This window comes from Ceratotherium simum, chromosome 38 (assembly GCF_057802395.1).
Source record: "Ceratotherium simum simum isolate JZ-2026a chromosome 38, ASM5780239v1, whole genome shotgun sequence".
NCBI classification, from domain to species: Eukaryota; Metazoa; Chordata; class Mammalia; order Perissodactyla; family Rhinocerotidae; genus Ceratotherium; species Ceratotherium simum.
Genome location: NC_141937.1, coordinates 10224779 through 10241466, shown reverse-complemented (window position 1 = coordinate 10241466; position 16688 = coordinate 10224779). Strand labels below are relative to the sequence as shown.

Here is a 16688-nt window from a genome sequence, read left to right as displayed (position 1 = left end):
TCCGCCATGGATAAGGGGGGACTACTGTACGTACATACATACATGTTTCTCCTTCCTCCCCCCATCCCCCCTACCCTTAAGGTTCACAGTATGCATTGGTATCTTAACATATTGTAACTTCAAACAATATTATAGCACTTCACGTGTAAGAACTCTGTAACAGTATACTTCCATATTTCCTTCCTGTCCTTTGTGCTATTTTTGTTGTACATTTTATTTCTCAATTTTATGAACCCCACAATACTGTTGTTATTCTTGTTTTAAAAGTGAATTATCTTTTTAAATCAATTATCTTTTAGGGAAATTAAACAATGAATTTTTTTTTCATATGGCCCACGTGTTATCATTTCTGATGCTTTTCTTTCTTTCATGTAGATTCAAGTTTTCCTCTAGTATTTTCCTCCTAGTTAAAGAGCTTCCTTTAACATTCCTTGTAGTGTCGGTTTGCTGGGGACAAATTATCTCAGCTTTTGTTTGTCTGAAAATGTCTTTATGTCACCATTATTTTTGAAGGATGTTTTTACTGGATATAGAATTCTAGGTTGATAGTTTTTGTTATTTTTCAGCACTTTAAAGATGGATTTTTGACTTGTATTGTTTCTGATGAGATGTCTTCAGTCATTCTTTGTTTCTTTGTATGTCATGTATCTGATTTTTTCCCTTTGGCTGCTTTTAAGATTTTTCTCTTTGTTGCTGATGTTCTGCAATTTGATCATGATGTCTCTTTGTGTTTTGTTTTGTTTTTTCTTTGTGAGATTTATTCAGCTTCTTGGATCTGTGGTTATAGTTTTCATGAAATTGGAAAATTTTTGCCACTACTTCTTCAAAAATTTTTTTTCTGTTCCACCTCCCCACGCTTCTGGGATTCCAAATCCATGTGTGTGAGACTGCTTGTTACTGTCCCACAGGTCACTAAGGCTCTGCCCATTTTTTTCAGCCTCCTTTATTTCTGCTAATAGTTTCTCCTGCTACTTCTTCAAGTTCGTTGACCATTTCTTCTGGAGTGTCTAATCATCTAAGTCCGACATCCAGTAAGTTTTTTCATTTCCAAAATTGTATTTTACAGCTCTAGTCATCCCAGTTGGTTCTTTTTTATAACATCCTTTTTTCTCCTTATTATGATCATATGTTCCTTCAAGTCCATGAACATATTTATATTAGCTGTTCTAAAGTGTCTGCCAATTTGATTATGTCTGTCATTTCTTGGTCTGTTTCTGTTGGCTGATGTTTTTGTCCTGGGTTACATTTTTCTGTTTCTTGGCTTGTCTATTAATTTTTTATTGGATACTAGACATTGTGCTGGCATGTTGTTAGTGCCTGGATTTTATTGTCTTCCTTTAAAGGGTGTTAAAGTTTGTTTTGGTAGGCGATTAAGTTCAGTTCTTTCAAGGCTTATTTGTAAGTTGTGTTAGGGTGGGTCTAGAGTAGCCTTATCCTAAGGTGCATTTAGCCCGGCCCAGCCCTATTGGGATCTCTACCGTGAGTGCTTTGGGTGTGTTCAGTGAAGTTTCTCCACACTGGCTAGTCAGAACTCTGATGTCCTCAGCTCTGCCTGACCTCTGAGAATTGTTTCAGCCTACACTTCTTTGCTTGTCCTTAAAGAGTTTACCCTGTTGTGTGAAGTTTAGTATCCATCTGCAGACTCAAGGAGACCTCTGTGCAGGTTTCTGGAGCTTTTTCTCTGAGTAGCTCCTTTCCCATAGTCTGTCCTCGGATTCCAGCTGCCTTAGCCACCTGAGATTCTGGTCTCTGTCTCTTCAGCTTAGCAGAACCTGTGCTTCTGCTCTGGGCTTTCTGCTTGGATTCTTCTCCCAGCACCTGGGTCAGAAAATGCCTCCAGGCAGAAAGCTGGAGCCATCACAGGGCTCACCTCATGTGTGTCCCTTCTCTCAGAGTTCACTCTCCTGTGCTGCCCTGTTGCCCAGTGTCTGGAAACGGTTGTTTCATGTATTTTGTCCAGTTTTCTAGCTGTGTATGGTATGAGGGCAAGTCTGATACCAGGTACTCCATTGTGGCTTTCTATTTGCTTTTGATTAATTTAATTGTTTTAACTACTTGATTTTGATGTATCATTTATTTATTATTTTTTTAAATATATTTATTTATTTATTTAGTGTCTGTGTGTGTGAGGAAGATCAGCCCTGAGCTAACATCCATGCCAATCCTCCTCTTTTTGCTGAGGAAGACTGGCCCTGAGCTAACATCCGGGCCCATCTTCCTCCACTTTATGTGGGACGCCGCCACAGCATGGACTGACAAGCAGGCGTTGGTGTGCGCCCGGGATCCAAACCCCGGCCGCTGCAGCAGAGCGTGCACACTTAACGGATACGCCACGGGGCCGGACCCACTTATTTATTTAATGTACTAGTTTTTCTCTTCTCTTTTTATTTTATTTGGTCTGTACTGTAGCCTCTTTAGTTCTGCCTTTTAGTTTTCTCGTTATAAGGCCCTCAGTTGATTCAGCTTGTACTAGGAAAATGATACTGAAGTTCTAGGGCACAAGTTTGTTTTTTGCCATCTTTGCGTATAATCAGTGTTTCACAGTTTATTCACAAAGTCTCCAAATAGCAATGAAGACTGCACTACAGCTTGGATGCCGTTTCATGTACCTTTCCCCAGCACACAAGCGAGCCCTCTGAGAATCTTTGTGTTGTTGGAGAAATGTGGATTTAGGGGAAATTTCAGTCCATGTGAGGAGCTTAAGGCACTGAGTTTAATAGAATATTTTGATAGGTTTCCTTTGTGAGGACTATTTCTCTTAACTTGTATGAGATAATGTGTGTTTTTCTAAATGGAGTTGTTGGAGTACTCAGTACAAAGTAGTCAGTGTGGTAAAGGGCTAAATAGTACTTGCTGGTGATCATTGGCATAAGACAAAAGGGACTAATAGCTAAAACAGGAATTTATTTTACAAGGCACTTTAATCTGAAGAAAGTTTTCAGCCTCTTGCGGAAAATAAATATTTCAAGGTCGTTTGTGCCATTTTGGAAACTATGCTGAGTTTGTATTAAAGAGCTGTATGAAAATGTTGGAAATCTTTAACATATGGTCCCTGGCTGTTGATTTTTGTTTGTGGCCTTAAAGTACTAAAAATAAAGTGTTGTCATTCTGTATTTCTCAAGTCATGTTATATGTGCCCCTTTTTAAATGAGCAGAGTACTTTTGGGACAAGTTCATTCTTCATTTCTCCCCAAAAAGCCCTTTGGGATTTTGGATGAAACTGCACTATGTTTAAAGACAGGCATCTTTATGATGTTAAACCTTTGTTCACAGGAACACGGTGTGATATATTGTTACGGCTTTCTTCACTAAGGTTCTTGCTTTTGGTTGTCTCTTCTGCTTTGTATTTAGTTTTTTGTTGCTTTTGGGAATATCCTCCCAATTATGTTTTTTTGTCAAGTTATTGTTTATAGAGATTTTGCCAGTTTATTTTCAAATTGGTCTCATTGAATATTATTATTCTAATATTTTCTCAAATGATTGGGGTTGAGGGATTCCCTGTTGGACCATCATCAGCATTGCTGGATCATCCCTACCTGAGTACACATACAACACGCGGGGCTGGAGTGAGGCGGTGGTGGTTGACCCCCCTCAGGTGGGCCTGATTCTCACACGATCTGGTGACATAACAGGCTTCACCACCTTTTGTGGGAATAAGTAAGATGGCACTCAGCTCTTTCCCTTGAACCCCAAGGCTAGTTCCAGAACTTTCAGTGGGCTGGAAAGAGGACAGTTGTGCAACAATTTTTAGCACATGCAGAATGTATATATAATGGTCAAAAAACCCGAAGGTCGTGGTAGCTAACATTGACTGGGTCCCGTGTGCCAGTTACTGTTCTAAGCGCTTTATAATGATTACTTCATTTATCATTTGTGTCACGAGGCACATGCAGTTATCCTTATCTTATTCTTGAGGAATTTGAGACAGAAACTTTAAGGAATTCAGCCAAGTTTCCAAGGCTAATGACACGGTAGAGTAAGGACCTGAACCCGTGTGGCCCAGCTCCAGAGCCAGCTCATAATCGCTATGTTACCAGTAAGGACATTTCCTCCCCCTCCTGGGGGGCGGAGGAGGAGGGATGAAGAACTGTCATACACAGTGCTGGGGAGGGGACACGGTTACTGGGAGTGTATACGTTTTCTATCATTTGTCTCTGGGGTTTGGGATTTGGGGTACTGTTTGTTTTTAAACTTTTCTGTATTTTTTTTCCTACAATGCACACGCCGTTTTACAATCAGGAAAAACAATGAGCTGTTTTAATTTGGGGTGGAGGTGAGGTTATTTTCTTAGCTACAGCTAAGTGAGTTTTCATGTGCTTTGCCCTGGAGGTTGAACAGTGGTTAGTAACCTTGCAGCTGAGATGAAGAACAAGGTAGATATGCCGATAGGACGAGTCCTAAGATTAAATAAATCATGAACCTAGAAGAGTGTTTGTACTCTGGTTCAAATTGGTTCATTGTGTTTATGCAAACACATAACGTTTTGAAGGGTACTTTCAAATCTGTTAGCATTTGTGCCCTTTGGCAGAAGAAGAGCAGCATTTTTAACTCTCGTTTTTTAACTTCGTTATACTGCTTTTGTTGTTGCTGTGAAAGTGCATTTATGTAGATATTTATGTACAGTGAAAATAACAGGACTCAGAATGAGAACCCCAGGAATGTGTAGCCTTAAAGACAGATGCTGTTTGCCTTCCCGTCATCTTTTGAGTTACACTTGGGAGCATTTTGTGCTTTGTTATAACCAGGGAAGCATTGTCTAGTAGATTGTGCTATTTTCAGCAGGATTCTGAGCCTCCTAGGTAGAGATACAGGACAGTGCTTTCAATTTTTAATTGTTTTGACTAGACAATAGGTTCATGTTAAAAAGAAAAACAACACTAAAAAGACACAAAAGGGATAACACTGAAAATTCCACTCTTATCCGTCTATCCCTCCCTTCCCTCAGCCAGCTGTCTTCTCTCCTCTGAGTGTTATCAAGTTCTTCTCTATCCTTGCACAGATAGTCTATGCATATACAAGCAAATGCATTTTCCTTTTGTGTACACAAATGGTGTACTTTGTGTTATTTTCTCGTTTAATCCATATACATTAGAAATAATTCCACATCCCCAAAATAAGCAAATGCTCACTCTTTTTTGCTGGGGTGCATGGTATTCCGTTTTACGAAGGTACCCTTCTTTACAATGCATAGGCAGTCCCTTCTTGTAGGCTTTCTCTGGTCTTCTGCTATTGTAAACTGCTGTAATGAATAATGTCTTACGTATGTATGTCATTTTGCAAGTGTCTGAGTATTTCTAGAGTATGAATTCCTAGAAGTGGAATTTCTGAGTAAGAGAGTATGTGTGTTTGTAATTTGGATAGGCATTACCCAATTGCCTCTCACTTCCATGGGCGCCATGTGAGTATACCTGTTTCCCTGAGCCTACGCCTTTGCCGACACAATGTTGTTATCAGAGTTTTGCTTTTGTTTTTTTGTCAGCCTGATAGGTGAAAATAATATTTGTTTAGTTTTATAAGTGAGGTTTTACATTTTTAAGAGCCATTTTTTCTTTTCTTTTTTTTTTGACTGATTTGTAGTAACCCTATATAGAGTAGGAGAACCAACCTTTAGTGTATGATATGAATTGCAAATATTTTTCCCAGTTTGTCATTTATTTTTTATCTTGTTTATATTGGCTTTTGCCAGGCAAGGCAGGTATGTTTTATTTTGGGTGAAGAGAAATTTCACCATCTCTCCCTTTTAAGGACTTAAGGATTTTGTTTCATATTTGACGTCCTACTCCACTGCAAGATTATTTAAAAAATTCTCTCCTAAGATTTCCTTTGGTACTTTTTATAGTTTCCTTAAAAACCTTTTTATTCTGGAGAATGTCAAACATATTCAAAAGTAGAATAGTATAATGAAGCCTGTGTACCCATTACCCAAATTCAGCAACTGTCGACTCATCTTGTTTTGTCTAGACCTCATCAACTTCTCCTGCTCTAGCATTATTTTTAAGAAATGCCAGATATTTTATCACTTCATCAGTAAATATTTTAGTGTATATTTCTAAAGATGGGGAGTCCTTTAAAAATATAACCATAATATCATTTTGATGCCTAAAAATTGAACACTTTAAAATATCACATAGCCCTTAAATATTCAGATTTCCAATTGTCTCAAATATCATAATCTTTTTTGCATTTTGTTCGACTCACAATCCAAATAAAGTCTATATATTGCAATCGTGATCGATCTTCTAAATCTCTAAATTTATAGGTTCCCTTTTTTCTCCCCTCCACACCCGGGCTTGTTTTTTGTCTTTGGGATTTGTCTATTAGAGAAAATGGGTTCTGTAATTTCCTACATCTGGATTTTCTTACTGCATCTTCATTGCGTGGTTTAATGTATTCCTCTGTATTTCCAGTAAATTGGTACTAGGATCTAGAGAGTGAATAAGATTCAAATTCTGTTTTCTTTTCAAGTATAGTTCCTAACTGGCATTGTATTCCATCAGAAAGCAAATAATTTCTGGTTGTCTTTTGGATACACTTTGCTTAGATGCATTAAATTATTAGGGATTGAAAAATGATGTTCTAATTCTGTTATTCCTTTTTCATTTATTAGCTGTCCTCAAGATTCATCTACGTTTTTGCATATCTCAGAATTTCCTTCTTTAAGGCTGAATAATATTCCATTGTATGTATAAACCACGTTTTCTTTATCCGTTCATCTATCAAAGGACATTTAGGTTGTTTCCATGTATTGGCTATTGTGAATAATGCTGCAGTGAACGTAGGAGTGCTAATATCTTTTTGAGACCCTGATTTCAAGTCTTTTGGATAAATACCCAGAAGTAGAATTACTGGATCATATGATAGTTCTATTTTTAACATTTTAAGAAATCTCTATACTATTTTCCATAGTAGTTGCACCGTTTTGCATTAGCTGGAATGTTTTTAGAAAGAGACACTTCTTATCTACTGCTTGATTAAGTAGTGGTACAGTTTGTAAAGGAGAGGCAGAATAAATGTCTGATTTTTTTCACCTTTATTTACCAGTTTTCAAAATGAATTGGCTGCCTAGTATCATATAATGGTGATCAATTAGTTTTATCATTTTGAACTCATGGATTTAAACACGTTTGATGTTTGCAGTCCTTATCCTTATTGATGCTCATATTTGGACAGCAAGCTCCTCTGCAGGTTGGAGCCTGTGTCCTTTTGACATAGCCATAGAAGATTTTGCTAGTTTCTTTGATATCTCGTACTTAAAGATGTTCCAGGCCCATCTTGTATGTTCTGTATGGGTTTTGTTCTTGTTTTTTTCTCTGAAAGCTGGAATCAACTGTTTCTCTAAATAAATCTCATTCCTTTTAATGAAAAATGCTATTTGGAGATTCTAGTCTGGATACTAGCTATGTGGTTTCTTTTTGTTTTTAATGTAAATCTTTGATCTGTTTTAGAATTTATTTTGGTATAAGGGGTGAGGTAGGGATTCACTTTGTTTTTTTTCCGGATAGCTACTTATTTATTCTAAAACAATCTAATGCCACCTTTATCGTACTACTACGTTTCTATGTTTTGGGGACTAGTTGTGGACTTGCTACTTTTCTAATCTTTGCTTGTTTTTGGTTAAAAAAAATGTTTTTAGCTGTTCTTGTTTCTTTATGTGTCCAAATGAATTTTAAGATCAGTTTGTCCTGTTTCAGAAAAAATAATCCTGTTCATATTTTTATTAGAATCAAAGAAGGGAAAGTTGCTACCTTGATGATATTGGGGCTTTCCATCTAAAAACATGGGGAGGTTCTTGATATGAGTTAGTTTTTGTTGCATAACAAACTACCTCAAACTGAGTGACTTAAAACAACAAATACCTATTCTTTCTTATAGTTCTGTGGGTTGTCTGTGGGTGGTTCTTGTGGTCTGGAAAGCCCCACTGAGGTTGGATGGCCCTGGGTGGCCTCACTCACATGTTGGGGTCTCACCTTGTACAGCTAGGATGGTGGTCTCTCATCTGCAGAGGCTAATCCAGGCTGGTTCACTGGTCACAGAGGTGGTCTCAGTGGTGAGAGAGAGCAAGCCCCAATGGGCAAGTGTTTTTCATGTCTTTGCTTGTATCACATTTGTTCTTATTCTGTTGGCCAAGGCAAGCACATGAACAAGTCCAGAGTCAAGAGGAAGAAAAACAGCCTTTACTTCTTAATGAGAGGAGTGGCAAAGTCACACTGCAAAGGGGTGAATTCCTACAGACATGGGAAGATTTATTGTGGTCATTTTTGCAAACAAACTACCATACCCTCAGTTTTTCCAATTTTCTGTGTCTTTCAGGAACATTGTAAAGCTTTTCCCAGACAGGTCTTACACATCTCTTTAGTTTATTCCTAGATATTTTATCTTCTGGTGCTGCTGTAAATGGCGTCTTTCTCTCCTCCTTTTAATTTAGAATTCTTGGGCAAGTGATACATGTACACAGTTAAAATGATATGAAAAGAAATATACTGAGAAATTTCACTCTCACTTCTGTTCTTATCCACTCATTTTCCTCCTCTCCCATCTCTATAGGTAACCAGTATAGAAATTATTTATTTATCTAGTGCTTTTTCATGGAAATATTGGCAAATATAAATGTTCTTCTACCTTTGAAAAATGTTGCATACTATACGCCCTATTTTGCAGCTTGCTTTTCTCAATTGATGATATATTCGTTCCATGGCAGCGCATATAGACTGTTGTCTTTTTTTATTGTCTCATAATATTCCCATGTGATGATATACCATGGTTTATTTAACCAATTCCCTATTAGTAGACACTAGGGTTGTTTACAGTCTTTATATTGCAAACAGTGCTGCAGTAAAGAACCTTGTACACATGTGCACAGGTACATCTGGAGAATGGATTCCCAAAATGAGGTTTCTGGGTCAAAGAGTAAATGTATCTTTAAAACCATATTAGGGTAGCATTTCTCACTAGGTTGGCAAAAATCCAAAAGTTGGGTAATTTATTCTGTTTGTAAAGTTGTAGAGAACCATTACTTTCATATGTATTGCTGGTAGAGGTTTAAATGAGACAATCCCTGATGGAGGGAAATCTGGTAACTTCTACCAGATTAGTTTGTCTTTTTTTATGTGTCAAATTGAGCAACTTTTTTCACGTGTTTCAGGGCCATTTATATTTTTCAATGAACTCTTTGTTCCTCTGCCATTTTTCTGTTGAGTTACTGGTCTTTTTCTTCAATTCCAGAAGCTCTTTATGTGTGAGAAAGATTAATTTTTTGTGATATGAATTGCAAAGATTCTTTCCTTTATTACTCATGTTTTGTTATATTAATGATTTTTGTATAATAACTTTGTTCCCAGCCATCTCATAGGGGTCAGCAAATTATGGCCTGTGGGCAAAATCTGACCTGCCACATGTTTTTTGTAAATAAAGTTTTACTGGAACACAGTCACACTCATTTGTTTACATATTGTCTATGGTGGCTTTTGTACTGCAACAGTAGAGATAGACTGTATGGCCTGCAAACCTTAAAATGCTTACTATCTGGCCTTTACAGAAAAAGAAAAACCAACCCCAATTTAAAGCATCCACATCAAAGTGTTAGTATGATGCAGCCATTTTGACATGGCCTTAGAAATAAAAAATCCAGTTAAACTTTCATGTGTGTGTGTTGTATGTATATTTAATTATGAAGCAATGGGCAGAACAGGCAGTCACATGTGGGTGTCAGAAGTGTCTGTTTTGGCACATTACTTGGTAATAGTGATATTATTTGTGATATGGCCAGTTTGATGCCACCACATTAAATAACCAATAAAATGTCTTTGTCAAATTATTCTTACATACACTACGTAAAGAAGCTTTGATCTGGGTGAGTTCGGGTAGAAAGTCTCAAAATCATCCCAATCTCTAGCAGTTTGGTTATAACATGGCCTCACTTAGGAGGATTTCCTTGGTCCAAGCACTTTCCAGAACTGTTCTGCGTGAGTGAAATGGAGGGAGGGAGGAGTAATGTGGAAGTGGATGGTACAGTTTGATTATTTATTCTAACTATTCAGAACTTTTTCTCCCCTTGGGATTGTATAATTGCCCTTCATTGCACTTAAATTTAAGATTATTCTAAATGTTTCTTGGAAATTTATATTCCTACACTCAATGAATTTCTGTTTGTCTTGGAAATTTCTCAAACTGCTTGTCTAATTGACCACCAGTTAAAAAATTTCTCTAAGTATGTCGTGTTTCAGGATAACAGATATAAACCCATTTTAGGAAAAACATTTGTAAAGAACATATCAATATTACTGGTAATTTATTCTTGAAAATTTTGCATAAGAAAAATTAAATTTTCAGCCATTCTCAGTGGCTGCTACCAATTCTTTGTAGAAATTTCTTCTATTGGAAAAAGATCTTTTACTAGAACAACTGTTAAAATACAACCTTGACAGAACTCTGTTGTCGTGACTATACTCTTGAATAGATTATTAAACATTCCTTGTTAACATTTAAGGAAACAGACTAACTTTATTTCCTTCTTTGGGAATTTTAAGAGCACCATACCCAAAACGTGATAATTAATTGATCCATACCCCTTGGAAAGAGTCTTTCTTTCTTTCTTTCTTTTTCTTTTTTGCAGAGGAAGATTCATGCTAAGCTAACATCTGTTGCCAGTCTGCCTCCTTTTTTCTTCTTCCCTGCCCCCCCACCACCACCACAAAGCCCCAGTACATAGTTGTGTATAGTTGTAAGTTCTTCCGGTTCTTCTGTGTGAGCCACCGCCACAGCATGGCTACTGACAGACGAGTGGTATAGGTCTGTGCCTGGGAACTGAACCTGGGCTGCCAAAGTGATGAGAGTGCTGAACTTGAACCACTAGGCTGTCAGGGCTGGCTCAGGAAAGAGTTTCTTATTGTGTGCAGCTGTCTTGGACCTTGGCCCTGCCATATTTTAACAGTGTACAAATGACACAGGTGGAACTATGGAGAACACGCTTATTGGGCTTTCTGAGGACTCAGCAGCAAAGGATCAGGGATAATTGGACGATGGCTTCAGAATTCAGAAAACTCGTAATAAGTTGGAGCAATGGGCTGACTCTAACAAGATGAAATTTCACAGGGATGATTTAAGTTTCTATATTTTATTCAAAATAACAACTGAACAAGCATAGGCCAGGAGTTAACAAAGGCTGTTGAAATTGCAGATTGATATAAACTGAAAAGCATTTAAGCCTTAACCACTTAGAATAAGGACAAATACATCTACATATAGTAATAGGATAATAATGCTCTCAGGTTGTATTAGAGTTAGTTCTGTTTCTTCTGATGATTTTGCTAGTTAGGTAAAGGCAAGATACCAGGAAGGAATTAACATGTAAGATTTTATAAAAAGTCAAATGAGTGTGCTTAAGTAAAACAAGCTTGCCATTTAAAAAGGTAAACTAGTTATATTGAAATATCACCTACGTGCAGAACTTCAGTTCTCAAGGGTGTCAAATTAATAAGAGATCCTTCAGTCCCTTGAATTTCTGAAGGTTTACATATTTTACTTACTTTTTAATTGAGCATGTCTGTTTTAAAGATGAGAGAGCCACACTGGTGAAGATTTACTGCTTTTCCCCAAGATTTAGTTGTGCTTTATGTGAAGCTAAAGAAGGAGATGCTTAAGAATGGGAGCTTGTCTTCTGCATTCCAACCCCCGTATGAACTTTTTTGCTGTCAGGTTTTTTTGCTATTTTGAGCTATTTAGTTTAATTCTCTATTATTGTTCATTTTTAAAAGGTTCTAGTGTTTTGTTTGTAAAATAGGAAATACAGCAATGTACTTCTTACGTCCAGCATTTCCTTTGTTTAGAATGTTTCCTTAATAAATTCTTCAGTTTCAGATTATTGGTTTGTATTGACTTGTACTCTCTTGCTTGCAAGTGACAGAATCCGAAATCACATTAGCATAAGCACAAAAGAGACATTGGCTCACGTGACTGAAAAGTCTGCAAGGGGAGAAATAGCTTCAGGCTTGTCCTTCAGGTGATCTCATCAGGATGCAGTTCTCTTTGTCATTCCACACCTCATCACTTTTCAGACTTGCTCCCTGCCTCAGCTAGTTAGCCATTGGCAACAGTATCAGAGAAAAAGATGCACCCTCCCCAGCATCCATATCAGTTCCTGGGAGAGTTCTGATTACCCCTGTTTGGGTTATATGCTCACCAGTCATTTGGAGTCAGGCAGGAACAGTTTCCAGAAGGAAGGGATATGGGGCAGACAAAATAACAGATGTTTACCACATGGGTCAGAAAGAATGAATATTTTTATACTCCTCTCTTCTCCCAAAAGGAAATCTGTGTTACGGATGATGGATTATGCACACATCAGACAGGTGTGTGGGGACACACTTAGTACTTCAGTGCCTAGAGCATTTAGTTGGAGAGCTTTGAATCTGCCAATGTTTATTTTACTGTATCTAGATAATGGAACTTTTGTGTAAGATTGCTGTCTACTAGCCTTTCACCTTATCTGTAATGCTTTTTGAAATTGCTGTTGAAGAGATTGCGGTTGACAGTATGTATTCAATATACAGTATGAAGTTATCTACTGACCAGGAACTGTGTGGAAATTTAGCTCTTGAAGATACTTGAGTCATTTCTAAAAGTACAGCTAACACTGGAAAAAAGCAGTGTAGAAAAATGGGCCTTTTCTTTCAAAGGCCACATTAAAAATAAGAAGACTGATGGGCATTTGGGGTCGAGGGCAGTATCTTTATCTGTTTGGATACTGTCAGTGGTGGAGAAGAGAAAAAAAGGGAGTGATGAGGAGAGAAGGTAGGAAGGCAGGTGGAAGCCAAACGCAAGGATGGGGAAGAGAAAAGAAGTAGAGAGTGGTTTCCAGTCTTACCTAAGCTTTAGAAGAATAATTGCTCCTCTGGGCCAAATGGTCTGTTTTTTTTTTTCTGTCAACATGTTATGCTCATTTGGGGATGTGCTTTTTAAATCTTTTTGTTCTCCAAAATTATTCTCAGTTCTAATTTTTAAGAAGCATCTCTAGGTTAAAAAAAGTCTTAGATCAACGTTTTAAATAAACCTATGATGTTTGTGTACATTTTTCCATGAGTAAATGTTCAGTAATATGTAAATATGTAAGGGAGTTTCCATTTTTTTATTTTTGACTTGTTTCATATGCTGTTTCACCGAGTTGTAATTTTAGTAAACTAGAAGCTTCGGTATTCTATATTTGGGGATTAGTTGGATTTAGCTGTTAATCCTGTTAACCGGGATTCTTAAGGAACAGTAACAAAGCAGCAGGTTCCTCTTCCAGCTCTTGTCAGCACCCCGGGCCCCTCCCCAGGAAGCTGGCGGTCCCGCGGTTGTGTCCTGGCTCAGGGACTCTCCTCACACATTTGTCTCATGTCTGCCCTCAGTGCGCAAGGGGTTGAGGTTGCTGTGACGTGGTTTTAAAAAATACTCCACAACGTGACAAGCAGAATTCTATCTGCTTTTGCAGGGGCATGAGAAAAAGGCCTCAGCACGGTTGCGCTGTCCTTTGTAATGACCCGAGGAGAACTGTAACGCCTGGAGACTTCTCACCCCACCTGCTGTCTTGCTTTCAGTCCCCTTCCCGCCCCTCAGTGGACAGAAGTGAAGGAGCTGAGGCTGTTTCTTGACCGACAGGCTGCACACTACCGTTGGTTTCTTTCCAACATTTTATTATGAAAAATTTCAAACATGTGGCAGAGTTGAAATCATTTTCCACCGAACACTATGAACCCACCTTCTAGAGTCTATAACATTTTACTATCCCTGCTTTATCACATATTCATTCATCAGTTCATCTTCTTATTTTTGATGTATTTCAAAATAAATTTTTTTTCCTAATCTTTTGTCACTACATGTGAATCCTTAATCCTCGTGATAAGGATTTCAGGCATCATTAAGCACGTGTGGAGAAAGCACTGTTGAGCGAAAGGGCCTAGCACAGTTCTTGCCACATGGTAGGTATTCTGTAAATGTTTGTTAAGTGAATGCAATTCCATTAGTCTTGTTTGGCCCTGTAGGTGAACTTGAGTTTGCCCCTTAGGACAAACAATTCCTTTTAAAACAAATCATGTGTTTCCTGGGTGTGTGGGATCCCCAGTTTATAAGATGGACTTCCTTCTACATGACAGTCCCTGAAAGGCAATTACTTAGAATTTGAAATGGATTGAAAACATACATATTTTTACATATTTATTATATATTATAAAAGCATGTATAAAATATATTTTTTACAACAGTGGTTCTCTCTCTTGGAATACTTCTAAATGGCAATATTCCAAGGAATCCATATTTCTGGGTTGATGCCTCAAGGGTCCTCTTGAGGAAGAGGCTGAAAGAACAGCTCCCCCTCACATCACAGACAGCTTCCCTTTAATCTGTTTTATATGAAATTAAGATTTCATTGCAGGAAGAGTTTGAAAATCATAGCTGTTCAGGTTACCTGACCAGTATGCACAGCCCTCTGAGAGTCATTGCATAGTGGGAAGAATTATGGTAGAAGAATGTAAATATATCTTGCTACCCAAATCTTAAATTTCTAACTTTAGTTGCCTAGGGATACCACATTATCAACATTCCATCCCAGTGGCTCTAGATAAAGAGTAGTGAGAATTTTAATTGCAAGGGATTAATCTAAAAACGTGAATCTGATATATGTGTACATATTTGTATGTCTGTATGTGTATCTCTTCAGTCCTCAAGTGTGAGTGTTCCCAGAATGAACAGTATCTGTATTTCCACTTCTTACCTCCTAAAAGGAAGGGCATGCTATTCTCCCAACTTGATGAAATGGGTGTGTTCTGAGTACTTTTTGGGGGCTAATCTCTAAATACAATGTGGGCAGCTATCAGAAACCTTCCCTGCTTCCAGAACAGAGCAGGGGCTCTCACCGTTGGTGTTATTCTTCCTCACAACAGGGCTGATGAATCATTTTGGTAATATGTCTTCCTTTCTTCCAAAACAACCACAGCCACTGTCGTGAAGTGTTTGTTCATACCAGCACATTCACAAAGTGAACTGTAAAGGTTGTTTGGGTTTTTTATTGTTAAGTTTACATTTGTAACTTCCTCTTTTCCTCTCCACTCCCAATAGGCTCGGGTTATGTATGATTTTGCTGCTGAACCTGGAAATAATGAACTGACAGTTAATGAAGGAGAAATTATCACAATTACAAATCCGGTAAGAGAACTATTACATAGAAATCTGACTGTCCCCTCGGGACTTATTTTGAAGATTTTATATTTTTAATAAGTTGATCATTCAAACCCACATGAATTTTTTTCCTGTTGCTTATGGAGTATTGATGGTAAAGTAAGAATCTATTATATAAACATTGAGGAAAGTTCAGTACCGTACAGATAGCTGGATGGGGTTCCATCAGACGGAAATGGAAAGAGACATCCCAGACAGATCCCAGCCGGATCGAAGGTGTAGAGATTAGAAAGTGGTCAGTGTTTCTTAGAAGTCCCAGGAGCCCTTTATTGACAGCCTATGAGCCAGGCGTTTGGCTCAGTACTGTGCATACATTCTTTAATGTCTTTAGATGAACTCTATGAGGTAGGTGTTTTTAATCTCTGTTTTACAAAGAAAGGTAATGAGACTTAGAGGTCGAGTAACTTGCCCAAGATCATTCTGCTTATAGGTGGCAAAACAAGAATTCACAGCCACATCTGTTTGGCGCCTAGGCCTCTGCTTTTTCTGCTCTGCTGGGGAACACTTCATGTAAACAAGCGTCCCAGGAGCATAGGGACAGAGCATGTAGGAGACAGTAGGAGACAGGCTAAGAAAACTGACTCTTGGAGCCAACTCAGACAGGACTGTGGGCCAGGCTCTAGACTTTGGACTTCATTTGGTAGTGGATACATTTAAGGGTTTGGCTTGGTGTTTATTGTTGATATTGTTGCACTTCAAGGAAATTAATCTAGCAGAGGTGTATAGAATAAATTGGTGTGGCTGGAGTCTAGGGCCATGACTTTGGATAGTAGCAATAGGAGTCAAAAGAAGATGGGTGCAGGAAGCTTGACGAGTCAGACCCAGAGGACTTGGTGCTTGATTAGATGCTGGTGGCGAGAAGAGTCAGGGATCACTGAGGTTTTTGGCCTCTGCACCTGAGAGAATGGTGACTTTATTAAAGTATGTAAGTCAGGAAGAAGAGCTTCTTCGGAAAGATTAAGTGAGTTTATTTTTAGATAAATTGTTGAATGTAAAGAATAGTAAATAATCAACCCTGCCCTATAGTTTTGCATGAGTTTAAAAATGGAACTACCTACAGAGCTAGAGATGAAGGCTGGAGATAAGCCAACACCCTAGACATCGTTGAGAGTAAGCACATGAAGAAAGGTGCTGGGAAGGCCAAGGAGACTCTGGGAAAAGGAGGAGGAGATGCAGATGTGTTCCGCCAGGTGGGAGGGAGGGAGGACTGTAGCAGCACAAAGATGAAGGAAGGAGGAGGAATGACCAAGATGGTGGCTTCTTAATATTGATAGTATTTTTTTGCGGGGGGGGGGGGGGGGGAAGATCAGCCCTGAGCTAACATCCAATGCCAATCCTCCTCATTTTTTGCTGGGGAAGATTGGCCCTGGGCTAACATCCGTGCCCATCTTCCTCCACTTTATATGGGACCCCGCCACAGCATGGCTTGACAAGCGGTGCGTTGGTGCACGCCCGGGATCCGAACCTCCGAACCCTGG

At 38.5% G+C, this 16688-nt stretch overlaps 1 protein-coding gene across 1 annotated transcript in view; it reads left to right on the top strand.

The window, feature by feature from the left end:
• Nucleotides 1-16688, top strand: part of SNX9 (sorting nexin 9) — a 104927-nt gene that overhangs the window by 25354 nt on the left and 62885 nt on the right. The window contains exon 2 of the mRNA XM_087425092.1: nt 15091-15177. Within this exon, the coding sequence (XP_087281218.1) occupies nt 15091-15177 (87 nt within the window). The remainder of the gene's footprint in view (nt 1-15090; nt 15178-16688) is intronic.